This window comes from Lacerta agilis, chromosome 2, assembly GCF_009819535.1.
Source record: "Lacerta agilis isolate rLacAgi1 chromosome 2, rLacAgi1.pri, whole genome shotgun sequence".
NCBI lineage: Eukaryota > Metazoa > Chordata > Lepidosauria > Squamata > Lacertidae > Lacerta > Lacerta agilis.
In genome coordinates this window covers 57,866,860-57,894,442 of record NC_046313.1, presented here as the reverse complement: position 1 = coordinate 57,894,442, position 27,583 = coordinate 57,866,860, and the positions used below count along the sequence as shown (strand labels likewise).

General features: G+C 39.9%; 1 protein-coding gene across 2 annotated transcripts; it reads left to right on the top strand.

Moving 5' to 3' along the window:
* Nucleotides 1-294: 294 nt before the first annotated feature.
* Nucleotides 295-24,343, top strand: GFPT2 (glutamine-fructose-6-phosphate transaminase 2). Of its 2 annotated transcripts, XM_033140229.1 has the most exons (19): nt 296-373; nt 8,000-8,104; nt 8,563-8,661; nt 9,995-10,120; nt 10,577-10,635; nt 11,001-11,135; nt 11,470-11,531; nt 11,763-11,842; nt 12,215-12,332; nt 12,737-12,900; nt 13,881-13,976; nt 14,094-14,191; nt 15,711-15,831; nt 18,348-18,505; nt 18,935-19,049; nt 19,602-19,729; nt 20,505-20,672; nt 22,198-22,359; nt 23,509-24,343. In XM_033140229.1, the coding sequence occupies exons 1-19, from the start codon at nt 367-369 to the stop codon at nt 23,551-23,553; spliced, it is 2,046 nt and encodes a 681-aa protein (XP_032996120.1). In that variant the 5' UTR covers nt 296-366; the 3' UTR covers nt 23,554-24,343. The 2 variants fall into 2 exon arrangements, with proteins under 2 accessions (XP_032996121.1, XP_032996120.1); XM_033140230.1 differs by lacking the exon at nt 13,881-13,976 and having other exon boundaries at nt 295-373.
* Nucleotides 24,344-27,583: the final 3,240 nt, after the last annotated feature.

The following is a 27,583-nucleotide window of genomic DNA, read 5'->3' as shown; positions in this document are numbered from 1 at the left end:
CAGAGTCGCCACGCCGGTTGACAGTGCCCTGAAGCTGCCGACAGCTCCGCAGAAAGCCCGGAGTGGAGCGCAGGCCGCGAAAGGTCCGCGCCTGCGCCTTTCGCTCCGTCTGCGCTTGGCCCCACAAGGGAGGGCGACGGCCAGAAGCGGGGACCCCCCGCCTCCCGCCCCACACACGGCGCTGCCTGCCTTCTTGCGCGTTCAGCCAATGAACCCGCCGAGGGGGCTGGTCCAAGGCACGTTATAAAAGGGGTCGGCGGAGGAGCGACGCGTTGCTGCGCTCGGCGTGCTTTGCTGGTACTTGACGGTAGACGGCGAGAGGAAAGGAAGGTTTCTTGCGAGCGGGCGGGCGAGCGAGCATCGGCCATGTGCGGTGAGTGAGCGAGCCCCCGGGGGCTGCTTCGGTGCCGCCCTGCGCGCTTCTAGATGCGGAGCGGGAGGGAGCCCAGGCGTTGTGGAAAAGGGCTGCGGCCAGATCCACTCGGAGAGGAGCGGGGGGGGGGACTTCGCAGAGGGAGACTTGGCATGCCTTGCTACTGTTCTAACCATACAGAGGGGCCCTTCCATTTTGAGGGGAGGGGGACCTGTGCAGATTTTGTGGAAGCAGAGCCGTATTATTTTCTAGGGAGTCAGAAAGGGGAATGAGCTGGAAAAAAACTGACCCCGCCTCCCCCCAGAAAGAGATGCTTAGCGCTTCCTTTCCCAGTCAAGTACCCCCCACCCCCCTCGCCATCCGGATGCTTTTATTGTTATGCCCTCTGCTTCCTCAGGGTAGCCATTGATCTGCAAGGCGACCGTAGTAGCATTATGCTCTGCCCTGGCTTCCATCCTCCGGAGGTTTTGTTTGTTTGCTTATGGAGGAGTTTAACGCTCCATGGTCTTTATGAGAGCAAAGCCAAGCTGCTAAACCTAGCTCTCTCAGCCAAGGGGGACAAGAGGAACTTTATCTCCCCTCCCCAAGCTTTGTCCTTTAAATGCTCCAGGTAACTGAAATTCCAGAAGGACTTCCAAAATGTATTTTTAATTGACATTAATGTCCTTTCGTGCAAATGTTTCTGAGCGATAGTTTCCCTTGCATTAGTAACGGTTAGCGTCTCCTTCCTACTCGGAAGAAAATCTGAACAAGTCATAAAAAGAGGTTTTTCTGGTCGAAGATGCTGACCTCTCCTACCTGGTTAAAATGTATTTTGAGGGCTTTCTTTCAATGGGACACTGGCAGATGGCAACATTTAAAATGTTCATTTCATGCCCCCCTGTAATAAGTAAAGAGGAGGGGAGATATTGGTGCCACAAAGCAAAGACCAAAGGATTGCCATTTAAAGGCTCATGAACTCACATGGCCAGGAACTTTCCTGGATTGCCCTGTGTTAATGGTAAATGGGTCATCTGATTTGGTACAGCTTGGGCACAAGTCACTTTTGTGCATCACTGTTCAACCAGTTACAGGTAGGTAGCCGTGTTGGTCTGCTATAGTCAAAACAAATTTAAAAAAAAAATTCCTTCCAGTAGCACTTTAGAGACCAACTAACTTTGTTCTTGGTATGAGCTTTCGTGTGCATGCACACTTCTTCAGATACACTGAAACAGAAGTCACCAGACCCTTATATATAGTGAGAGAGTGCTAGGAAACATGGAATTGCACCTTTCAGACAATAGCCTTCCTTATTCAAATGTTTTTAAAAAGAATGTTCATTGTATGTGCATTGGTGGTGGCACACGGCCCCTATTTACAAGAACAGAGCCCTCTGCACATATGGTCTCTTGTATTCATTTAGCCAGGGAGGGAGGAGGAGGAGCCTGCTACCATTATGCCCCCCATCATGCGCATTCATCGAATACACTTTTGAACATCTGAAAAAGGCTAAACTGTTAGTGTGATAGCAGCATAATCCTGATAAAAGGGCCTAGCCATATGCAGAAAGGCTATATATGAGCAGATCTCTAAAACTGTGCCTGCAATTCCTTAATGATATAATTGCTGTCTCAGAACATCTGAGCAAATGAGAATTGCTTTGGGATAATTACCCTTAAAAGAAACAACATCTGAGGACGCTGAAGATATGTTAAGTCAAGTAAAAAGGAATTATTTGGTGATCAATAGGTATGGAATAAATGCCCAAGCCTCTGTCTGAAAATTGGATTGGACATTATTAATTCCAAAGCTGAAAGGAGATGGCCTGCTTCAGATTTGTACATTCAGAACAGGAAATCACCCACCATCACAGTCAAAGCAATGTGTTGCCTTTGAAAGGTGGACAAGAAGTGCCCTATTGCATCAGTATAAGATTCTGTTCCACCTGAATTTCATTAACTGACCCTTCTGCGCTAAAGAAGGTCTTATCAGAAATGACCCATATTACCTGTGGCTAACAATTTAAGATTTTGTAACCAGAAATTGAAATAATACTAAATACTAAAAGCAACACATCTGTGGTTGTAGATCAGGAAACAGGGATATTACACTGTTCAACTAAGTTTTAACTAAGAAGTGGTATAGCTGACTCAGTGTGAAGTAACAACAAGTATGGTATGTGATTTCAGTGCACTCGCCTTTCTAACACCCTTCACTGCTGCCATAGCAACCAGACAATTTTGGTGATGCAAAATGGATATGTAAATAAGAACGCTGTTCCAAAAATGTCACTGGAAGTGGGGAGTGAAAGATTCCTGCTCGTAGCTGAAACTCCTTTAAAATACTCTTGGCGAAACAAGCATGGTTATATAAGAAGTTTAAAAAGCATAATTATTTTTCAAAAGAAAATTCAAAACATATAATACATTAAAATGCCATATATTTTAAAAACTTTTAACAGAGGTTGACAACCCTGTTCAGTTCTGAGAACACAGCTGTAGCTTGCTTGTTTTTGGCGATGTTGCTTCTTCCCTTGTATATTATTAATTATTATTATTTGTTGAATTTACATACTGCCCTATACCCACAGGTATCAGGGCGGTTCACGGGATAAAATCACAATATAAAAACAAAATACATAATCAAAATAAAAACAAGAACAACCCAATACCTCCCTCCCCCAAATATAATAATCAGAGAGGTAAAATAGAATTTTAAACAGAGAAAATAAGCACCCATCGGGTATCGTCTAGGAATAGATTAAAATATCAATTTAACTGTCTTTCAGATAAAAACATTTTAGCCATTGGGTCCCTCCGCCCCGCCCCCCCCAGTGTAACCATTCATAGAAGCTCTTTTAGTACCAAGCCAGATTGGGCATGGTGGATTTTTGTGACAATCTTTTGTGGAAAACCTAAACATGAGCTCCATGAAATAAAGGGGAAATGAGAAAAAATCTGACGATCCCTTTTTAAAGACTTAGCTGCAGATTTCCTAAGCGAGCGTTTTTACAGGTGGTTCTTTCAAGGCTGACCTTTGCCAACCTTTTGCCATGCTGGCTGGGGCTGATAGGGATAGTTTCCAAAACATGTGGAGGGCACCAGGTTGGTGAAGCCTGATACTGGAAGATGTTTCTGTGAAGTTTTCAAATAGAGGTTGAAGGCAGCAGCCTACCCCTTTGGCTTGCCTTCCAGCATCTGAAATCCAAGCAGATATGAAATCCTACGAATGTCCAGGTGTGGGACTCCAACTTTTGCCAGCAGGACCAGTGATTAGGGAACATAGGAGTGGGCTTCAATATCATCTGGAGGTCTATGGGTTTCTCATCTCTATTCTGAAGGTACTGCCTCTGGACATGAGGGTTCACTGTAGCAGTAATACTAATGACTGTCTAGAGAATGTGAGTAACGACTTTTAAAAAGCTATTTAACTGGATTAAGCTTAGGGTTCAGTAACATGCCTGAAAATGGCGCACAGCTGCAACTGAAGTATTGGGAACTGATCAGTTTGTCAAATTAACTCCATGATAATGCAGAACTGCAGTTTTGAGATTATAGAATGGCAGGAAGACATCAGTACACTGAAGATGGACTATTTCCTATGAACAGCAGAGATACAAAGTAGCTAGAGTGGGAGCATAATCAAATAGAATTGCTGCTGCAGAATACCATTCCCAGTGTAGAGGATAAATGGTGTGTCTATAATGCTCTAAGGCAGTACATACTTAAAAGCTGAAGGAGGGGAGTGTTGACTCATTAGTCTCAAACTATGAGACACCCCTATCTTGTTCCTGGTAAACTTACAAGTACTGACGTTTCTTGAGGAATTTCCCCACTGGAAAACTCTCAATGACCCTTTCTTTACCCCCCACCAGTTGCATTCCACAAAGAGGAAGCAGGGACTTCAAAGCCTTGATGAGAGATAAAGGGAGCTGTTTTAAACAAAGATGCTTGTGCAACTTCTAGCTGACTCTCTGCTTGAACTTCAGTTTTTTAAGTGCCAGCACAAAGCATGAAGGCTTTTCCCTCGCAGCCTTTGTAACTTGAGTCTTTTCCTGTACAGAATTCCTTCTGTGCGGTGGTTTAAAAGCAACCTGATTCTTTTCAGTTTTTCTTCAATCAAACCAAATGATTAAGTCAGCTGTAAGTAGGAGTACTTAATGTCATCTGTTATCTGCTGCATGATAAAGACAACAGCATGTTGAAGGCTGTAACGTGAAGCTGTGCTTTTGGGAGCTTTGGCTGGGAAGTAGGGTCTAAAAGAAATAAGTGAGGATAATGAGGTCAAAAGGGAAATGGTCTAGTTAGCAATAACAGGTTTATTGTACAACTCAATAAAACTCAGTAAAACTCAAAACACTGTTCATTCTGTGGTTGTTTTCTATAGCTCCGTCCACATAAGCTTGTGCCACATTTTGTTTGTCTCCAAGTTGCTGCAAGACACATCACTGTTTTTGCTATCACCGACATATACTTGAAGAAAATAATCACTCAGTTTCAGTCTTTTTTCTTGCTAATGCTACCACTCATAAAAGGTCATGGCATTAGCAATAAATGAAACTTAAAACTGTATTTGCAATTTGTGCTAGAAGCTCAGGCCAAAAACGAACTTAAGTTTTGTTTTATTTTAAAAATATGATGGAACAACAACAGATTTTTCAGTTTCAGATTTTGTAATGCTTGTGACAGACATTGTAGCAATACTTATTTTTTAAAAAGGCAAATACCGTAGATACCCGAGCATAAGCCGCCCGAATATAACCGAGGCCCCTAATTTTCCTACAAAAACCTGGGAAAGCTTATTGACTCGAGTATAAGCCGGTTCACCTTTGCCGCTGTGGAGGAGGAGGAGGAACGAGCAGCCCGAAGCAGCCCTTTGGGCTGCTCCTTCCTCTTCCTCCTTTGCCAAGTTTGCATTTATGCGAACAGTTCAGGAATGGAACAAGCTGCCTGGGAGTGTAAAGAACCGCCGTTCTTGTACGCTTCTTAAGGAATGGTTGACTGGGGAGAGCAGGTGGTGGCACGAGCGGAGAGAAAGGGCTTCTTTCTCGCCGCCCCCCACCGCCCGCCTCACTCGAGTATAAGCCGAGGGCAGCTTTTTTCAGCACAAAAAATGTGCTGAAAAACTAGGCTTATACTCAAGTATATAAGTACTTATTTTTTGCCTCTCTAAAAACTCTATATCAGCTACTGAAGTTCAGATTCCTACCTGATCATTACCAAATTCATACCGACTTGCTCTAAAATATAGCTATTTCTAAATGGCTCCTAATGCCCTCACAGTGTCCAGCTGAGCAGCACATAAACCCAATTAGAAGAGAGAGGACAATCTGTTTTGTGGAAGGAAGTATGTGAGAAGTGGAATGAGTTTAACAAGCAGTAGAGGGTTTGGCCACAGTCTAGCATGGAGTTAAGAGAAGGAGTAGCAACCTAAGGCCCGTGGGCCTGATGCGGCCCAATCGCCTTCTCAATCCGGCCCATGAATGGTCCAGAAATCAGCATGATTTTACATGAGTAGAATCTGTCCTTTTATTTAAAATGCATCTCTGGGTTATTTGTGGGGCCTGTCTGGTGTTTTACATAGAGAATGTGTGATTTTTATTTAAACTGCATCTCTGGGTTTTTTGTGGGGCATAGGAATTTGTTCACCCCCCCCAAAAAAATATAGTTCTGACTCCTGCCCACCACATGGTCTGAGGACGGTGACTGGGCCATGGCTGAAAAGGTTGCTGACCCATGGTTAAGAGCATGCAAGCCCACTGACTTTAATGGTATTAACTCTGTGCTGGGAATTTTTGGCCTCCTTGTGTGTGAAAGTGAGCAGTTAATAAGTTAATAGAAGGAACAATAGAATGTGTGTGCTTGAAATAAAATTTCTTTCTTTCCCATGACCCAAAGAATCTGTAATATTTCCTTGGCAGCCCAGGCTCTGCTATCATTTTCAGTTAAGTCTCTAGTGGCTTCTGAGTCTCCTGGTTTTGCATAAATATAGCAGTGCTAGAGTTCAGTATAAACAGGAACCTTTACCAACACAGGACACTGGCTGCATTGTGGACAGATCCCTCAAAAGAGGCCTTCCCTGAAGTGATAATACACCATAAAGACACGATTCTTATGCAGGAAATCTGACAGGTCTTGAAATATACAGGACATATTGTAAAGCACTGGTTCAGAAAGCAGAAAAAATGTCATTTCTTTTTTTAAAAAATGAGGATATGCATAATGTTTAAAACACTTCTCTGGAAAAGTAGCAGAGAATTTGAGTTGAGCACATGGAAAAAATGTTAATAGCCATAAATTTAACAGACTTTCTTGCTGCCTCAGGGCAACTTTTTAAAGTTAACTATTTGCAGGCAGAGTTATAACTGATATGTGTTAACAGAACCCAACAAAAACACAAGATCTTCATACATTGGCTGGGGTTGTTTCGTAACAGGCTTTGTGAAATCCCAGTTTAATCTGAAAAGTTTTCCATTTCAGTCCGTTGTAAAAATATGTGCTTTGCACATCTTGTTTTGAGGGGTAGGAAATTAATGCTGACTAACTTTTGCTCCAAAGTACCAATCCTTCTTGGTGTCAGATAAAAACCATATTGACATGACATAGGTAGCTTCAGATGATACAGTTTCTCATTTATACTCATTTGTTTATTTATAATTTCATTTTATTGTACAGTACCAAAAGGGGGCCAATTAACCATAACAAACTGATTACAAACAGGGAATATACAGAAGTTTTCAGGTACATAATCATTATATGCTTGCCCAACTCTTCAATCTGTTTGTAGCCAATCCGTAAGATATCTCCAAAGGAGTACCAACATTGGAAAGATTGCATACCAGCATGAAGATAAAAATGGAAAAGAAAAGTGGGAAAAGATCAGTGTAATTAATACATCTCACATTCTTAAGAGAGCTTGAAGAAATTAGGACTGGGATTTCAGACCAGATCCAGCTTTGTCCCCCACCTGCCACCAAAATGCTGCTGGCTATTGGCAGTAGGTGCTGTTGCGGTTTCTTCTACCTACCCACTGTTTGAGTAGGTGGGCACCTCATCCAAACCCTCTCCAGCATGGCTAATCTGAGGATTGGACTGTCTTTAAGCATCAACCTGTTTGATATGATGCTAATTACAAAACAAATTAGTTTAACTTTTAAGCATGAAACGGTTTCCCTGGCCATGGTAACAAATGACATTACGCCATAATATGCAGTAAGTTTCCACCTCAGTTAGTGTTCTTGACTTCATGAATATTTGTCTATGATCAAGTAGTAGGTGGTCAATTTATTGGTCAGTTGACAGTAATTTGATCAGTCAGTTGACTAGTGTGCCAATTGTAACACAACCCGTTAATTGGTGTCCTAACCTGGAATGTCACTCAAATAAATTAAATCCTTGACTAAAATTGTGCAACACTTTGATTATTGGATTGGGTTGCCCCATTCTAAAGGTTGTTGCTTAACTACGTAACAACCTCATCTGAGTAACAAAACAAAGCCCCAAACCTCTATAGTGATGGGATTAAGACTTGTAGAATTTGGTGTAAATGTAGCACTTCAAGTTTATAAGGCTTTATATTTGCTTCTGAGTATGTTGTGTAAACATATTAAAGTACCGGCTTATCATTCTTCTTTTCAATACCCAACAGGAATCTTTGCGTATCTGAACTACAGGGTGCCTCGGACCAGGAAGGAATTTGAAACTCTCATAAAAGGGCTACAGAGACTAGAATACAGGGGATATGACTCTGCAGGTATGTGAACAATAATGTTGTGGAAAATTTCCACAGCAGTGGCCAAGTTAGTCTCATACTGTAAGAAGAACAAAAAGTCTTGTGGCACTTTAAATGCTAATTCATCAGATGCATAAAATGACATCTTAGCTGGAAGGTACATAAAGGAGAAGATTTTAAGGCGGGAGTTGAATGGCAATGAGATGCAAATATAGCCATCAATGATAATTAGAGCTTGGCAGAGCAATCCAAACATCGTTACATTGGGCTGCTTATTTTATTTTAGTAGGTAGAGGTATTCCTCCACCCAGTGCCCTCATGAAATTTTGCTGCTTTTAAATCATTTGGGGCTCATCTAAGGTACGATGAGCAATACAAATGCTTTACCTCAACACCAGTTGCCTAAACATTCACCTGGCTTTGTAAGCAATTGTACATGTTAACTAAGACTGTCCAATAAGTTGTGTTCTGTATTTCAGGTGTTGCAATTGATGGGAATGATAATGAAGATAAGGAAAGGTACATTAAATTGGTCAAGAAAAGAGGGAAAGTGAAGGCTCTCGATGAGGAGCTGCAAAGTGAGTAGAAAGAGTGGGATTCAACTAACAAGCCCCACTAACAACCAGCACAGGCTGAAGTTCCCCACCTCTAAGCTAGCATATCCATTGCTCTTCTTTGTGGACTGTGGTGGTATGTGTATCAGGCATTTCCAAAGTCTGTTTCAGGGGCCTAATTTGGCCCGCCGGTCAATTAAATCCGGCCCCTGTGGCAGTACAGTGGTACCTCGGGTTACGAACTTAATTTGTTCTGGAGGTCTGTTCTTAACCTGAAACCGTTCTTAACCTGAGGTACCACTTTAGCTAATGGGGCCTCCCGTTGCCGCCGGCGTGCAATTTCTGTTCTCATCCTGAGGTAAAGTTCTTAACCCGAGGTAGTACTTCCGGGCTAGCGGAGTCTTTATCCCGAAGTGTTTGCAACCCGAGGTGTTTTTAACCTGAGCATATGTCCTGGGGTAAAATCCTAAGACAAGCTCAGCAACTTCAATCAATCCTTAAAAAGCACAAAAACTTCAATCAATCCTAAAAAAAGCACAACAATTTTGGTCGCATCAAATCTGGCCCTCTTTGAAAAAAGTTTGGGCACCCAAGGTGTATATGATTTACATCAGAACTCTCTCCTATTGGGAAAGATTCATCATTAGCTACAGTGGAGGAATGGTTGTTAAAATTACTGGACTTAGCTGAGATGGCGAAATTGACATTTTTAATTCGGGGAAAATCATTGCCAGCATTTACTAAAGATTAGAAACTTCTAACAGACTTTTTGCATGAAAAGAAAAAGAACTTAATGATATCAGGGTTTGAGGATTGAAGATAATAATGTTGGTTTATAGAAGGTGGATTTTCTGGGTGTTGTCTTGGAGTGGATGTGTTGAATAATTCTCCCTATATAGCTGACAGATGAAGAATTGGAAGTTCTCTTTTTTATTGTTTTCTTTTTCTTTCCCTCTTTTTCCTCCCTTCATCTCCCCCCCCCCAATTCTTCTCTCTAGTTCTGTTGGGTATTTTTATTTAGATTAGCTTTTTAGGCTTGATGAAAAGGTAGCTGATATTAATCTTTTATTTTTTGGTGCAAATTTCAAGAAATTTAATTCATTTTTAAAAAAACTCTCTCCTGTTGGTACTGATGGAATAAATGCAGCCAATATAATATGGACAGCCCAGTTTCAAGTGGTTTATTGAAAGTATAGAAGCAAATACTTTCCACACAGTTCAGAATTTACAAATTGTCTCTCTTTTATAATTAAATAGAAAGTTAAGACTTTGTTAGTTACATATTTTTGTGACTATAATTTGAGTTAAAAGTGGTTGGGATTAATTTGTGTTTGTTTGGGTTTGATTTTGTATACAGAACAAGATGGTCTAGATTTAAAGGCAGACTTCGAGACACATTTTGGTATTGCTCACACTCGCTGGGCAACCCATGGAGCACCAAATGCAGTGAACAGTCACCCACAACGATCAGATAAAAGTAACGGTAGGTACCTTCTAAAAAAATCTGGAGTTGCACCAGAGTAGAAATTCCCAGAAACAACTTTTGAAACCAGTAGACTAAAATGATTTGTTTGTGCATATTAGATAAGGTTGGTGATTACATCAGATATTTTTTCTTCTTACATAAAGGAATGTTGTGGTTTTGCAAAGGTGCAACTCCAAGGATTCATGAAATTAGGGAATCTTAAGCAGCTGAGGCTAGAATGCCAGGATTCCATTCACAAATCAGATTGGAATTCCTACAAAACCCCTTAACACACTGTGTTTTCATTACCAAAAATCTAGTGACAGCAGCCCAACACAGTCACTGAAAGAGGAAAATAATGTAAAGCACTTTGCAGATTTAAAATGCTATTTAGAAAAGGTTCCAACTTTAAATTTTTGATTGAATTAAACTGTTATTGATTAGCTCATCTCTGTGTTTTACTATTTCTTTCAGAATTTGTCGTTATCCATAATGGAATCATTACAAATTACAAAGACCTAAGGAAGTTTTTGGTAAGCTGAAAAGACCCGGATGTCCCAAAATGTGTGTGCGCCATTTCAGCTCTGTGGCCTGGTTAGCTTTTGCTCTATGGCCTGGTTCTCACGATGCACTAAGCCAAACCTTGGCTTAATGAAACCATTTGTACCTAGTTTAGTGGGGCTTATGATCAGGCAAGTGTTTATAGGATTGCAGTCCAAATGAAGTTTCTCTATGTGATTTTTGATAGGTGGTAGGAATGATGGTAATGGTGATTGAAACAGTAGATGACACTTGATTATGTTGTATGCAGTCTTAAAATCCTGATGGTAAGATCTAAACATTTTCTTTAAAAAAGATCTAAACATTTTCTTTAAAAAAAAACACCCCACTATTCCAGGAGACAAAAGGTTACGAGTTTGAATCTGAAACAGATACTGAAACCATTCCAAAGCTGATCAAATATGTGTATGACAACCGGGAATCTGAAGACATAAGTTTTTCTGTCTTGGTTGAGAGAGTCATTCATCAGCTGGTGAGTGGGAAATTTTCTCTCTTTATTTCCTATAATAAATAATGTTTAAGACAATATGAAACTACTTTTCATGTATGAAGTTAAAATGTGGAAATAACTACTCAGTTTTGTTCCGTTGGGAAAATGTTAAAGAATTTTTTCAATTCCATGTTTTATTTTGCTTTCATTTTTAATAAATATCTTATTACATACCTGCCCTTGATGCAGAATGACAAAAGATTTGTTTTTTCTGAAAGGGTCATTAGAGATAATAAGACAGGATCTTACTCAGTGTGTAACTATCATCCATGCCACCCCCCCCCCACCTACTAATGTTTAATTTTCCCCCTCCCAGGAAGGAGCTTTTGCACTGGTTTTCAAAAGTATCCACTACCCAGGGGAAGCTATTGCTACCAGGTTAGTAAAAGTATTTAGTGTCCATTTCTGTGTAATAGAAGCTGAGGATATATGTAAAGCTCTGTGGTTTTTTATACTTGATAGTTTTTAGAGGGTTTTTTGCATTTGGTGGGGTCCATATTAATAGACAAGCACACAGGAAGGTTTCTAGTTGATATTATTTGTTTGAAACATTCAGTTTATCCTTAATAAAAGTTATACTAATTTGCCTGTTGTTTCATTATTTGACAGGAGGGGGAGTCCACTGCTTATTGGAGTACGAAGTGAATCTAAGCTTTCCACTGAACAAATCCCTGTGCTATATAGAACATGTAAGTTATTAAAGCATTATAACCATACAGGTCTTGCTTTTGTTACAGAATTGTTGAGGAAGTGAGTTCATTAAACACACACAGAAATGCCCATGTCACTAGAAACCCCACAGGTAGACATTTAGGGCAGGGAAATATTTGCATTAGCACAAGGATTAGTGATAGCACCCCCTCCTCCTGTGTGCATCCCCAAATCTGTTCTGGAGCATTGAGTGGAAACCCAGGCCATATTTAGGGGGCAGATTGTGGGGAAGAGGGAGGAAGAACCTTTGCTACACCTGTTTTAAAATCATGTAATTCTGTATTTCAACTTGATCTAGATAATGAATCAAACTTCACAGTTGTGTGTGTGGTTTTTTTTTTAATTGGCAGGCAACATTGAAAATGTAAAGAATCGATGCAAAACACGAATGAAAAGACTAGATAGTTCTACCTGCCTTCATGCTGTTGGAGATAAAGCGGTTGAATTTTTCTTTGCTTCAGATGCAAGGTAACTGCAAAATTTGTGTCTATCAGTTTAGTTATTTACCCTGCCTTTGTAATTCAAGGGAGAAATGTAAATCAGTGGGACAGGCTGCTGCTGGCTGCAGCTTCTAATCCAGGCATGGCTAACCTGTAACCCTTCAGACATAGCTTCTTCAATACACTTCCCATCATCTCTGGCCTTGGCCATGCTGGCTGGAGCTGACATTTTGAATGTGAGAGCCTTTCTAGAACTTGGCTACCAAATGCTCATTTGGTGTTGTAACTTTCCCATCTTTGTGTTGTGAGCAAGACGTGGGGAGTGCATAATCCAAGCTCCTTTTTACTCTTAGACTTGCACATGCAAGTAGAACAAATTTAAATTACATTGGAGATTCTGTAACTTAGCTGATTTTGCATTTTTGTTTGTAGCGCTATAATTGAACACACCAACAGAGTAATCTTTCTAGAAGACGATGACATTGCAGCAGTGGCTGAAGGGAAGCTTTCTATTCATCGGCTAGAACGTTGTGCTACCGATGACCCATCTCGGATCATACAGACTTTGCAGATGGAACTGCAGCAAATCATGAAAGGTAAGGGCGGCTGAACAATCTTGCTGGTCCAAGGGCATATGAAGAAAACATGTATCCATTAGAAACCAGGTGCCTTTCTGGTCAAACCTTAGCCACAGGAACAGCGCTAGAGATGGGCAGGGAGGAAAAAAGAAAGACAGTTTAAAAATAATGACAATAATGATACTTCAGTATCACTTCTAGAAGCTGGTGTTTCCCCAGAGCTGTAAACTGGTCCTGCTGATATTTGAGGCATAAGGTATACCTCTATAAAGAAAATATCTCAGTTTAATGGTTAATAAAAACAATGAATATTAGTAAAACATCTGAGCAATGAACAGTAAATAAACATAGGCAGAAAATTCAGTAGCTGGCAGGTGCAAGTTAGAACAAGGTGGCTTTTTAATAGGCAGCAAGTTATCAGTTGCATTTGCACCTAGCAGATGTGCCTAAGGAAACACATTCTGCAACCTGGGTGAGTAGAATGACATGACAAAGTTGTGCTACGTCACCAAAGAAGTTAAGCTTCTGTTGATACTTCCATCTGTGCTTGCAACATCTCCTTCACAAGGGCTAGAAATCTGGAAACGCAGAGCTTTGCCCCCACCCCCAGTGTGCTGGCAGGAGCACAGTTTAGGAGGAGAGGGTGGAAGTAGAAAAGCCAGTGGAGTCTTAGCCCAGTGCATGGTGGCATTTCCACTGGTGTCTTGTTCGTGGAGGCAGTTGATCCATATCCCTCTGCCTCACCCTAATGCCCTTCAGCCACCAAACCAGAAGAACTTCATCTTTAATTAAGCTTAGTTATTGTTTAGGAGAATTTAATATTTAAAATGAAGTGAATTCCCATAACCCCATCTGCATTCTTTGCCCAATCTTTCGCTAGCAACAGTTTTGAAATTGCTGTTCTGTGCTTGGTTACTCTCGCTGCAAATTCAAGTCTCATTTGAACAGTAATAAGGAAGGCAGTCTGAAACTTAACTAGTCATGTTTTATAAAAACAGGGAACTTCAGTGCTTTCATGCAAAAGGAAATATTTGAACAACCGGAGTCTGTTTTCAATACCATGAGAGGAAGGGTGAACTTTGAGAGCAACACAGGTAACATGGGAATTTTTTAAAATTCCACTCAACTTTGCCACTACTCGTGTGTTTTTTTTTAAGCTACCTACTCTGAACTAAAGATATCTCCTTTTTTCTGTTTCATGGAAACTACAGTTCTTTTAGGTGGCCTGAAGGACCATTTGAAAGAAATCAGAAGATGCAGGCGATTAATAATCATTGGTTGTGGAACCAGTTTTCATGCTGCAGTGGCTGTAAGTTCAGTATACTCTTGGGAACATGTAAGAAAGATAATGGAAATGTATCGCTACAGGGATTTTGCTTTTCTATTCTTAATTTACTTTTATTTATAAAAGGTTTCTTGATCAGTTTTCACAAAGTGGTGCTCAATGAAAATACATTGGACCTGCATAAATATACCATAATAAACCCAGTTGTGAATGGTGAGGTCGGGTGCAGCGCTCACCTGACCTCGGGTTCCCTGTGTTGCTGCTGCATACCAGGGCAGAAGCTGTGAAAGACTCTTAGGGATGGCCTTGCTGTACCCTGTGTTTCCTGCCTGGTTAGAGATAGAATCCAGCTCCCAGTCAACAAGACTTGCTGGTAGAGGATGGCTGGGTAAAGAGCCTGTGGGCAGACAACATAGACCACTTCCCCTTCCTGCCAAGTGACCTGATAAGGCATATCAGAAACAGCTGGGATGATTGACAGCCTTGAGGCCTCAGAACTCTTTATAACTCAGGAAGAAAAGGTAGCGGGTAGAGTGGTGGGTGGAGTCCTAGCTAAGACAAGCAGGGAGAAAATGCTTGGCAGTGGGCAGCTTGAAAGTGGTGTAGGACTGTGGGCTAGGCTTAACTCATGTCCTGGCTGGGAAGCTGACTGAAAGGAGGCTGAAGGGACCTGTTGCGCTTCAGACAGTGCCTGAAGTGCACTGACATGGACCTCATAGATTAGACAGGGATGGGTTTGATAATATGGCACCCTGAGTGAGGACAAAATTTGGTCTCCCCCCCCCCCATATTTCTTATTTTCCCAATAATTCTTTTAGGTACAGTTGCTTTTTTAAATGGATCTTCTCAGTAGCTACCTGGATGTTGTTGTTGTTGTTGTTGTTGTTGTTGTGTTGTTGTTGTTGTTGTTGTTGTTTTGCGCTCCCTCAGCTCGTGGGAAACTGCCCACACTACCTTAAATCCAGCACTGGAGTAGACCCTCCTGCCTCAGCCCACAGGGAGGTGGGATGGTTCTGGGAGGGAAGAGCAAGAAGTTCCCCCCCCCCATTCTGTTGCTCTACCCCACTCCCTGCTTGCTACTTCAAAAAATAATAGACAGGATAACATGGCAAAAAAAGAGTTCTCAGTAGATGCTTTGGTAAGAAAGAATGCCTTTAACTGCTGACAGAAGCATGCCACCAAAGATGCTCACCATATCTTAAAATAAATAAATAATAAACCATTATCTAACACAACCTATGAAAATAAGAAGAGTCTTGCTGGATCGATCAAAAGCTCATCTAATCCAGCATCCTTTTCTTACAGTGGTCAGCATTTACCACAAGTGGGATGTAAATGCAACAGCACGCTCCTCACTTGTGATCTTGGCAAATATAGTTTATTTCTGCAAAGAAATGCATTGTGCATATGCTGTATAACTTTACAGAATAGCTATTCATTTTAGAAATACTAGAAATAATCCATTGTTTTTAAAGGCTAGTTTTAATTGTGCTTTACTTTGTTAAGACTGAAGTTTGCTCTACTATCTTTATGTTGGTTACAGACCCGTCAAGTTTTGGAGGAACTAACTGAGTTACCTGTGATGGTGGAACTTGCCAGTGATTTTCTGGATCGGAATACCCCTGTGTTTAGAGACGATGTGTGCTTTTTCATCAGTCAGTCCGGTGAGCGTTAATGTATGCTGTATGTTAATCTTGGCAGGGCTTTTTTATTTGGTTTTCAGATCTATCATGGGCTGGTGACAGCTTCAGAGCCAGTCTGGAGTAGGTTTTTTACACTCGCAAGTGAGACAGGCATACCTGATTTCATCCTGGGGCTATGACCCAATCCCTTTCTCCATACCTAGGTGATAGATTCCTGGCTACATTTTTGAATGCTTTCTACTAGCTGAGCTTTGTATGTCAATTGCTACAAGCGTATCACAATGGAAAATAAAATAACATTCTATGACTACTCTAATTCGCTTTATGTGTTAAAAGGGAAATAACATTCCTATGTCAAGGCTATAAGATTTCTCTGTTGATCATGTACTGCAAAGGAAAAAGCAGGCTTTTCAGAGTTTTGTAAAGGATGTAATAAGCAAAGTGTATCTGGTGAGGCAATTAGATAACAGTGTAGATAGTTAGGCCAGAACCCTCCTTTATTAACTACAGAATCACTTGGCAGCAGAGTGACACTATACTCAAGTTATCTCTTAACAGTGAGAGGCAAAAAAACTGGTGCCAAATGAGAGAGAATCTTAAATGCTTCTTTTGTGGTATAGCAGGAGAGCATAGAGCAGAGGTGGGGAATGTGTAGCCCTCCCATTGTTGCTGGGCTTCATTACCCCTGATAACAACAACAACAAACATAATTAATTTAATTGTACCCTGCCCATCTGATTGGGTGGCCCCATTGGCCATGCCGGCTGGGACTGGCGAGAATAGTAGTCCCACAACATCTAGAGGGTCACAGGTTCTCCACCAGAGAGGAATGCTGCTTCTGAAGAAGAAAAACACTATCAAAATACATTAGGTTTTCTCAGTCCAGTGAGTTTTCCATTTGGCACTAACTTCAGGTTTGCCTCTTTTTGTCCAGTGCTATTTTTGCTGTGGTGTTTTTCTATTTGTTGCTGCTAACAATGGACAATGGGGCTTACACAATGATAATATTCCAGGAAATAGAAGATACGATATAAGCAAACATTAGTCACTCCCAATTACTCCATTCTTTTTATTTAAGTTTACATTTTAAGTATCTCATCAATCTAATTAGAACAAAGTTCGTAAAGGATGCACATTTTCTGTCAGGCAACACTCAGGTTGAAGTCAAAGGGAGAACATGTAATTGGTACGAGTTTTCAGGATAGAGGAACAAAGGCTGATGTGTAGACTTCAAGGCTCTTCTGTCAAGATGGGTACAACATTTGATTTCCTTTACTATAAAAGAGTCCCATGACAATATCTTCACTTTTTCTTAAGTATATGCCATAATGTAGTTCAGCTTTATGGTAAAGAGTATAAAATATAGGAAGGCTGCACACTCTGTGCTCAACATATGTTACTTTTCTAGGTTCAGTTATAAGAGGATCCCAGAGATGTAAAAAGGGAGGGGGTTTAAGTATGAAATAGCTAAATTAGACCTAATAATGAAGCTTCATTCTAATACGGTAAATCTGGGCATGAATAAGGACAATGGTTTCCGGTTCGCTACAGGTTAATTCAGCAATTGCTAGGATCACCAATTACTGTGGCTGTGAATAATAACGGTGATAATTTAAGATTGAATAGAATTTTCACAGCCTCCACGTTTTCATTTCCTTGCTGTTTGACTTCTCTTTTTACAATTTCCTGCCAATTTAAGATAATTATGCATCTGATGAAGTGGACTCTGGTCCACAAGGGCTTGTGCCAAATGAAAATGTGTTCATTTCTTTTAAGGTACTACAAGTCTCTTTGTTGCAATTTAAGCATATGATCTGCAAAATTTTGTAGATGAAACCTAAAGGTACCATGAACCAATCTGAAAGGGTCAGGGAGACTAAAGAATTCTGATTCTATCGTCTGATCTGGTGCATTTGATTTGGACAATTAATCCAAATGGCTATTGATACATTTTTTTTTATAAAAAACCTCTTTTCCTCCAAGTAGCTCAGCTTGGTGTACACTGTTCTACCCCCAGCCCAAATTTATCCTCAAAAGATGACGTGGGGTGTGTTAGGCAGACTGACAGTGACTGTTCCAAAGTCACTCAGGGTGGGGATTTGAATTTCAGTCTTCCTAGTATGACATTCCAGCTTACTACACTGCACTATTTTCCTATGGCTCCAGAGCTTAGATTCTTGGTGTTAGGAGGGATTTTTTTTTGGCTTTCAACAGTGCACCAGCAGCTAGGTGGATGGGTGAGAGAAGTTCTTAAAAAGCAAGCTGGAGGAGAGCCTGAGGATCATAGTGCTCAGCTTGTATTTAAAACATTGCTTCATATTCTGAACCAAGAAACGGCAAATTGTGTCAATATCACCAACTCAGAAGGGGGGGGGAAACAGTATGGAAATGCCAGCCCACCAGGATCTTCTATGAATGGGTTATACATTTCCAACCATACAACCTTTTCAAGTCATCTCTTCTGACTATATGATAGGTTAATAATTCTGCTGCAATTCTGAATTAAGCATAAATGTCAATATGTTCTTTTATTGAAGGGGAAACTGCTGATACATTGATGGCTTTGCGGTACTGTAAGGATCGCCGAGCTTTGACAGTTGGAATTACAAATACTGTTGGAAGCTCAATATCCAGGGACACTGACTGTGGTGTACATATCAATGCCGGGCCTGAGATTGGGGTGGCAAGCACAAAGGTAACTGATATGTACTGTCATTGGTGGGGTTTTTTTTACCAAATCATAGACCTAGACATTTCTGCATAGATTGCTGGAATAATAGCCTTGCATGGTGCTAGAGCACCATGTTTTATGACACAGTAGGATGCTGCCATGTCAGGCCACTGATTGGTTCATCTATCTCAGTATTGTCAGCACTGATTGGAAGTGGTTTTCCAGGGTTTCAGGCAGGGTATTTTACAGCTCTACTTAGAGATGTCAGGAATTGAACCTGGGATCTTCTCAATTTAAAACATGTGGTATCTTCTCAGCGTAAAACATGTGATCTGCCACTGACCTGTAGCCCTTCCCCCTCCATCATAATGTAAGAAATAATTTTGCTGAGGCAGGTAGTTTAGGGAGCAAACATGAAGCAAGCCAAATTAATGTATTTTTAAAAATCTTCAGGCATATACCAGCCAGTTCATCTCTCTTGTACTGTTTGGTCTGATGATGTCAGAAGACAGAATTTCCTTGCAAAACAGAAGACAAGAAATCATAAGCGGTTTGAAGTCATTACCTGGTATGCATGTTTTTACCCGTTCAAATGATATATAGGAGTGTTAAAATTCAAGAATATGTGGGCCATTTCAAATGGGATATGTAGAACGTATTTCAAATTAGTATGTGAGTAAGCAATATCCATAGCTTTTATTTTTAAAAAAATTAAGTTAACCATTTTTAATCCAACTTTATATTTTGATGTGCTCAATCCAGTTTGTATTGAGTTCAGAACCTTCAGGGGGGGAAATAGCAATTGAGAAAACAGTTCAGAGATAAATGGAATGGCCTCTTGTTTAATGTCTCAGATCAAACCGCAGTGTGTTTAAAAGCTATTGAGTGTTCAGCATAGGGACTGACTTAAAATAATTCTTTATAACTTGATTCAAAATGGCCCTGTGTATTTTTTCTTTGTCATTTGCTTCAGGAGCAAACACTGTGCTTTGCTAGTAAATAGAATTAAAGCTGATCAATCTGAATTCATGCAATCCTGGCCACATCTTCTGTTTTACTACTTTTGAAATGGTTGACTCTGTAATACCGTAAATAATTATTGGTTTTAATCTGTTGGCAGAGATGATCAAGGAAGTACTGTCCTTGGATGAGAAGATACATGATCTGGCACTTGAACTATATAAACAGCGATCTCTTTTGGTTATGGGTCGTGGCTACAACTATGCCACTTGCTTGGAAGGTGCATTGGTATGCATTCTTAATTTCAGTTTTATTTGTGATATTTTTCCTGCTCTTTTTTGCATGATTGGATGTTGTTTGTTTATACTGTTTTACCTGGAATATTTTCAGGTAAATTTTACCCCAACTCAAGATCAGTTGATGGACAATTTAGGAATATGTTAAATAAGTACATAATTAAATATGGTTACATCTGTAAGTAAAACATTTTTGCATATATTACCTTTTTGCATATAGAAAGCCTTCCATGGACATAAAGAGTCCTCCTCCCATGGAAGGCAAAGTCTGGATCCAGCCCATTAAAATTTGTTCTTTTCAGGAGGAAAAAATGCATATCTGATAAGTTTTGTTTCAAAAAACTCTTAAGAGCTGTGTTACTGAACAAAGGGGTGTAGATGTTTCACTTTTTTCTCATTTTGAGCTCAGTACATCAGCTATTGCTGCCTTGCAGCTTCCGTTAATTAAATCAACTTTTGTGCAGGAAACCTCAAAGAAAATCCTTTGAACTGAATGTAGGTGGCGTTTATGATCTTAGATTTAAGGCACCTCTGATCTTCCTGTTTTGCATATGGGCATGGGAACCATACATGCACATAGGTCAGGATCCAAAGAACCACATAACTTGTGAAATGTTGCCTGTGGGACTTTAGGCACAATGAAAGTGTCTTTTGGATTCAAACATCTGTCAGTTTTACCTACTTGCACTTAATTATTTTTGAACGTAATAAATGCATTTTTATTATCCCAGTGCTTTGGTTGTAATCTTGTTCCATTTGCTTTGCAGAAAATCAAGGAGATTACATATATGCACTCTGAAGGCATCCTGGCTGGGGAATTGAAGCATGGGCCCTTGGCTCTTATAGATAAGCAGATGCCAGTTATCATGATAATTATGAAAGATCCCTGCTTCACAAAGTGCCAGAATGCTCTACAGCAAGTCACTGCTCGCCAGGTAAATTGCCTAGTAAGCATGTCACTTTTAGGACTAGATCGTCTGTGCATTTCCTGCAAGATGATCATTATGAAGGGTAGTAATAGGGAAGAGAAAGTACAACTGTGAGGTCAGAAAGGGCAACCAAAATGCCATAGGGATGGAGCTTTCCCATTAACAATAATCTGTCATCGATACTTTAGCTGTGATTCCTGCATTGCAGGGGGTTGGACAATATGACCCTTGGGGTCCCTTCCAACTCCACGATTCTATGATTCTGTATGTATGGTTTAGAGGACATGGAAAGAGATTTCCTTTCCCCCCTTCTCTCAGTAACTCTAGAACTTGGAATCATTTAATGAAATAGTTTGGGTGTAGAGATTAAGGACAGACAAAAGCGACCAGTCTTCACACTATTCACAAGTTATGAACTGCTGTCAAATGATACAGCGATAACCACTACATAAAAAGGTAAAGGCAGATGACTCTGGGGTTGTGGCGCTTATCTCGCTTTACAGGCTGAGAAAGCGGCGTTTATCTGCAGACAGTTTTTCTGGGTCATGTGGCCGGCATGACTAAGCCGCTTCTGGCGAAACCAGAGCAGCACATGGAAATGCCGTTTACCTTCCCGCCGGAGTGGTACCTATTTATCTACTTGCACTTTGATGTGCTTTTGAACTGGTAGGTTGGCAGGAGCAGGGACCGAGCTCACCCTGTCATGGAGATTCGAACAGCCGACCTTGTTCTGATCGGCAAGCCCTAGGCTCAGTGCTTTAGACCACAGCACCACCCGCGTCCCATAACCACTACATTAGGTATCTTTAATTTGCCATTAGAGCTATAGTGCACAAAGTTTTGGATATAAGATGAGGTGGAAACTGTCTCCCAGCAGCTGTTGCTCCTCTGGACGTTTTCAGCCTAGGAAAGCATGTGCTCAGAATACACTGCTGCAAGCATATTATGCTGGAACTAGGAAAATACATTTCATGTTCTTAGCTTGTACATAACATTTGGTTTGATAAGTCAATATTGAACACATTTTCCCAAGGCCTTTTATTTATTTATTTTAGTATTTTTCTGGAAAGAAAGGGAGAAAGTAGGGGTTTTTTATGGCCCATGGGTTTGGAAATGTTACATCATCAGTAAACCTATGGAATGTTTTTCCAGTAGAGGTTTGGCACTTCCATACTAACTTGTCTGCATAAGCTTCAAGGCATAACAATTAAGATTTGTGGAGTGGGTAATAGTTAGCAGGTGTTCTGTGATGTTAGTTCTTACATGGTTTTTATTGTGTATATTAATTATTGTGAAATACTTCAGTATTTTTATGAAGTCTATTTAATTTATAAAAATATTTATAACCATTGTATCATAAAATATATATCAAAGTGGTTTACAGAGATATGCAAAATGGCTTTGAACTTAAAATTTAGCTCAGTTGACATTAATTGCTGCATGTTGGCAAAGTGTCTGAAATGCGCAGCAAAATATAGATGAAATAAAAATGTAACCTTTAATCAACTTTATTTGATTTCTTGCTTTGCAGGGCCGCCCTGTTATATTGTGTTCTAGAGAAGACACTGAGAGCTCAAAATTTGCTTACAAAACTATTGAGCTTCCACAGAACGTTGATTGCCTGCAAGGAGTTTTGAGTGTTATCCCTCTACAGCTGCTTTCATTCCACCTGGCTGTTCTCAGAGGATATGATGTAAGTTACTTCTATATTTAGGCACTCCAATTAAAGCACTTATACAAACACACTTGGACACTTCCCTTGTTTCTTCAGACTTGAAACAAGAATGATTACATAGAATTTAAACAAAGACCTGGTTGTGCTCTCTTAAGATGGAAATTCAGTGCAAATCAAATTTAATTTACTTTTACCTTGCAACATAAGCTCTAAGTGCTAAAAGCAAAGAAAACAAGTATACACAATTACAAAAATAGTTTTGGAGCACATGCCATTTTTCTTGATATGCACATTCCCATTATCCAAGCTATAAGGAGCCATTTGCAGCAGATGCATGTGCAACATGCCAACCTCCCCTTTGTCTTGCCCCACCCCTCAACGAGTGGCAGGGAGCAACTGAGCAGCTGAGAAGCAAGCATTGTGGCTCTGCCCCCTGGATGACTGCTGCTGCTACACAGTCAGTCACGTGATAGGATACAAATGTGCTCTACCTTCAGAGTTTAGGTGCTAAATGAAGAAAGGGTCCTGTCAGTTTTGTTGTCCTGACCATGGAATGCCGTACCCAAGGATTGTCTGGTGCCAAACTCCATTGCCAATGAATACTTTCATTTTATGCATAACGTGTACTAAATCTGTTTTCATTGCTGTTGCTTTTTTTTTAACCTTATATTGTTTCTCAACAATTGTTTTAATACTTCTTTTGTAGTGCCTTGGGAGTTTTACAACTGGGGCATATTTGTTTTTAAATTATAGGTTAACAGTGTACACGATCAATTACACTACAGTTTCAATGTAATCTGTCTCAGTATTCATACATTTTCTCACATTTTGATGTTAGCTTTGCTAGTATATCTATAGGGACGATCCATAGCCGGAAAGGTCTGAAGGAAAGTAGGGAAGGAAGCAGAGACCCAGAGTTATGGTTCAAATAAGGCAGTAGAGAGACGGCAGAAGGGGAAAGTGGTCAAGGGAAAGTGGTCAGGCAAAGCCAGCTGGGAAGGGATGCAGCTAGCTGGGGCTTTATTTCCATAAGAATTTGGGGAGGAATACAGCTAGTATGGTGATTATTATTTTTAGTCTGTTTTACTGAGTGATGCACATGAATTTCTTAAATGAAAAAGCCTCCTATAAATTTAATTGAGGACAATTTTTTTTTCTTTTCCCCAGGTGGATTTTCCGAGGAATTTGGCCAAATCCGTGACTGTGGAATAAGCATCGCACAGTAGAATATTTGTTACCAATAATCCAAAATTGAATTTCTGTCAATGACACTTTAGCAGACTGTTTTGATGATGCTGATTCTACAAAGCGCACCACTACTAAACATAATTCTGTTTACTTCAGTGGGGTTTGGGGCTATGGAAACCACAAACCAGTGCAATGGATCTGTTGCTAACTGGAAAGTATTTGGGAATGTTTTGTTATTTTTTAATGTGATCTTTAATGTGCCTTTAAATATTTGTTACTTGCCTTGCACCTAAGTGCTCTTGCCACATCCCTGAAATAATAAAATTGCCAAAGAAAGGAAGAAAAAGCATTGTTTACAAATGATTAATGAACAGTTTTTCTACTTCTACGACTGTGCAATATATGTATATAACTTTGGAGTTACTGTGAATAAGTCAACACTATACGTGCAGCCTGAATCCATACATGTTTACTCAGAAGTAAGTCCATCTGAAATCAGTAGGATTTATTCCTTGGTATATATGCATAGGAGTGCTGCCTTAGTTCTAAATACAAAGTATTATATATACACAAATGTATAGCATTTAAGTTATTTTTAGTATGTTGGTTGCCTGTAGTAGTGGGCTGATTTTACTAATTGTGTACAAGTTCTTTTACTGTTTGTGCTTTGTATTTTTAACTGGAATTCTCTTTCCTATTATATTAACCTTTCCTATTTACTGTTATGGGATTGTATCTGTATTTCCACAGATCCTTTCATCTATCTACACATCACAACTTCTGCATATTGTGAATTAAAGTTTCTTAAACATCATTCAGATTTAGTTGTGTTTTGCTGAAAATTTCATTTCAACAAAATACCAATTTACGTGAGCCAAATTATCTTCATGTTCTTGAAAAGTATTGTTAACCATTGTTGGCTATTGGCTATTGGGTGAGCTCAGTATGTTTATATTTAACTATTGTACAACCAAAACGCTATGCAATTAAAGAGACTATTGACTGCAAAATGTTCTTGACTGGGTTTTCTGATTCTTTTCTACAACCTTTTTTTTTATAAAAGCCAGTCTCCAACATTCCATCACACACTCAAAATTTTGTAATACTCTTAAGAGAACTCAATCCCATAACCCTGTAGAGAGGACAGGGCCTGATTTTCAGTGGTAGGATGTAGGTTATGGTGTGAGGGGGAAAGAAGTGATTTATTTGAGGATATTGTGCTGGTTGGTCCTCCAATGAAATTGACGGGTAGATTTAGAATAGACAAAAGGAAGTATTTCTTCACACAATGAAAAATTGATGGAATTCACTGGCACTAGAGGAGATAATAAGTACTAGTTTTCACAGCTTTAAAAGAAATTAGATACATCTCACAGAGGATATGTCTCAATGGATATTAGTTATGATGAATGTATGAAACTTGCAGTTCCTGGAGGTCAACAACAGGAGAAGATTACTTTTTCATGTCCTGATTGCAAGCCTTCCAGAGGCAGTGGTCTACTGTGGCTGCTCTTATGTTCTTAATTAGCCAGGCTCTGCTGTGATTTGATGCCTCTTGTTCAATCTTTTGGCCTGGCATTGTGGACACTGTCAGATCCACTGGTACAATTAGTTAATTTTATGTCCTGGACTTAATGGTGGACAAGGTATAAGTAATAAATTCTTATTCGTATGGAGAGCAGGTTAGGGATGTGGGCTCTTTAGATGGTAATGTGTATTACTTCAGAATATAATACGTTAGTCTTGCTTTGTTGGGGGGCCCTTTTTCTCATTCTGCTGTGTTCTGCTGCATATTTCGGCCCTGGTGTTGCCTCTGAATGAAGCTCACAGTATAGTCTTGGACAAATCAGGGTGAAGAAAAAAAATCTGAGTATGGGGATGTTTCAAAATTTCTGATTACTATGAACTGACAGTATTAGTGCCACTGACAATGCAGATAGGTAATCATATCTGCACTTAACTGGTGTATCTTCAAGTTTCATGGAACTTTCCAAGAAAGTGAGTGTCTATATTTCTAGCAACTGTGTTGCTGAAGTTCTATCACTTCTTTACTTCCTAGAAAAATACATTTTGCCACAAAGATAATTTCTCAGTATGTTCCCATACTGCAGTTTTCAAAGTAGCCATTTTTACGCTACAGCTCACTGAACAGAATAAGCAGAGTTAGTACAGTAATGTCCCTTTTTGGATAAAATTCCTTTAACTTTGAAAGACTGCACTTGAGTTGTAGATTCTCTGCTACTTAGTGACTTCAATTTATTTAACTAGTTCAAACTCAATGGCAGTCTCAAAAGTTTTGGGATTTGGGATAAAGTGAGCTTACATTCTTTGTTCCCCTGCAAGACCTGTTTCCAGAAATTTTTCCTTTAATTAAAACTTCCTGTTCTTCTGATGTTTCTTCCTCCATCCCCACTACTATTACTTTTATCTCATAATCGGTAGTGTTCAGTTTTTGCTGGTTCCTCAGGTAAACATCCTTAGAGGTGTTGTGGATTCATTGCTGTGCCTGGAGACACATGTTGGCTTTGCATTGGCTGTAACCATTTTTGTCTTATCTCCTGAAGGGCTGTCCCATAGAAGAGAATAAGGGTCAATCTTCAGACCTATTTTTTATTTTCACATATAGTTAACACGTTCTGTATCATTTTGAAGATGTTTTTCCAGAGTTTCATTATCTGACAACAGTTTTACAAAACATAATTTTTCATGTGAGTAAAGCAGCCAGAAGTGTGCTATGAAAGAGGACCCAAATTCCTTTATCCCCTACACACTAAAGTTCAGTTAAAGACCTCTTCAATAAAACAATAGGTTAGTCAAAGTGCAAGTAGATAAATAGGTACCACTCCAGCGGGAAGGTAAACGGCGTTTCTGTGCGTTGCTCTGGTTCGCCAGATGTGGCTTAGTCATGCTGGCCACATGACCCGGAAGCTGTCTGCGGACAAACGCCGGCTGCCTCGGCCAGTAAAGCGAGATGAGCACCGCAACCCCAGAGTCGTTCGCGACTAAACAGTCAGGGGTCCCTTTACCTTACCTTTATACTATACTTACTGATTATTTTGAATTAGGAAGATCAAGCCAGCTAATGAACAAATGGTTTAATGTTAATTGGAGTTCAAATAATATAAGCTAATACACAAAATGTCATATGAAGAAACTTACAAATGTTACATTGACCAATATGGAATTACCCTAAAGAGTTGCTATCTTTTGCCCCCAAAGGCTTAAGTTACAGAAGGATAAATTATGTGGGTTCCTCTTATGTGCTGCTGCCCTTTTTGAAACCTTGCAGTGTTTTACACCAGTGATGTGAGTTATATAGTGTATAATTATGTTTTGGAACTTTATTATTAAATGCATCCCCCCTCCCATATAGAAAAAGCTGTACAGTACCTTAAAGAAGCAGCCTTCTCTTTCCTGCTGATTTCTATTGTGTCAAATGAGCAGGATGAACATCTGCTTAGTGTTCTTTTGTTGCCAGATGAATCTCATGCTTGGTGAGGATAAAATTACCAGATGCCATTTTTCATAGAGGTGTCTCATTTTAATGGAAATAATATAGAATAATTTCACAGTAGTGTGCATTCCTCTATCAGTGGATGACGATGTTCAAACTCCTTTCTCCATATTGATATACCAGCAAGAGATTCAAATGTCACTGTCACTGACCCTTGTATGCCGCACTTTTCCAATATCCTATTGTGGTTAATAGCAGATTACCCGACGGCTCCAGCCCTTTGCTAGGATTGCAAAGTCCAGGATATTTATGCATATGAATACATTTCAAAAGCAAACACGTCGCACTTAATCCGTTCTCCTAGCGTTTTGATATATGATGAAAATGACGTTTCCACTGCTGTACGGAGTGGGGCAACTAGCTGTGTGTGTCGAGTGCTTCATTCATGCTTAACGTCATTTCACCTCAGAGCGGAAAAACAAAATTATGTGGAAGCCTGACATCAGCCATGCGATCATTTGCTGGTTTGTCTTCTTCATTTACAGCATTATACTGGGGAAACGGCCTCGCATATGTGTCACCCTATGTGAATACAGTATT

Excerpts from the sequence above, each read along its gene's own strand:
- GFPT2 (XM_033140229.1), top strand. Across the intron at positions 11,532-11,762 it reads GGGGAAGCTATTGCTACCAG|GAGGGGGAGTCCACTGCTTA; the intron begins GTTAGTAAAAGT and ends ATTATTTGACAG. Across the intron at positions 20,673-22,197 it reads AGCAAGTCACTGCTCGCCAG|GGCCGCCCTGTTATATTGTG; the intron begins GTAAATTGCCTA and ends CTTGCTTTGCAG.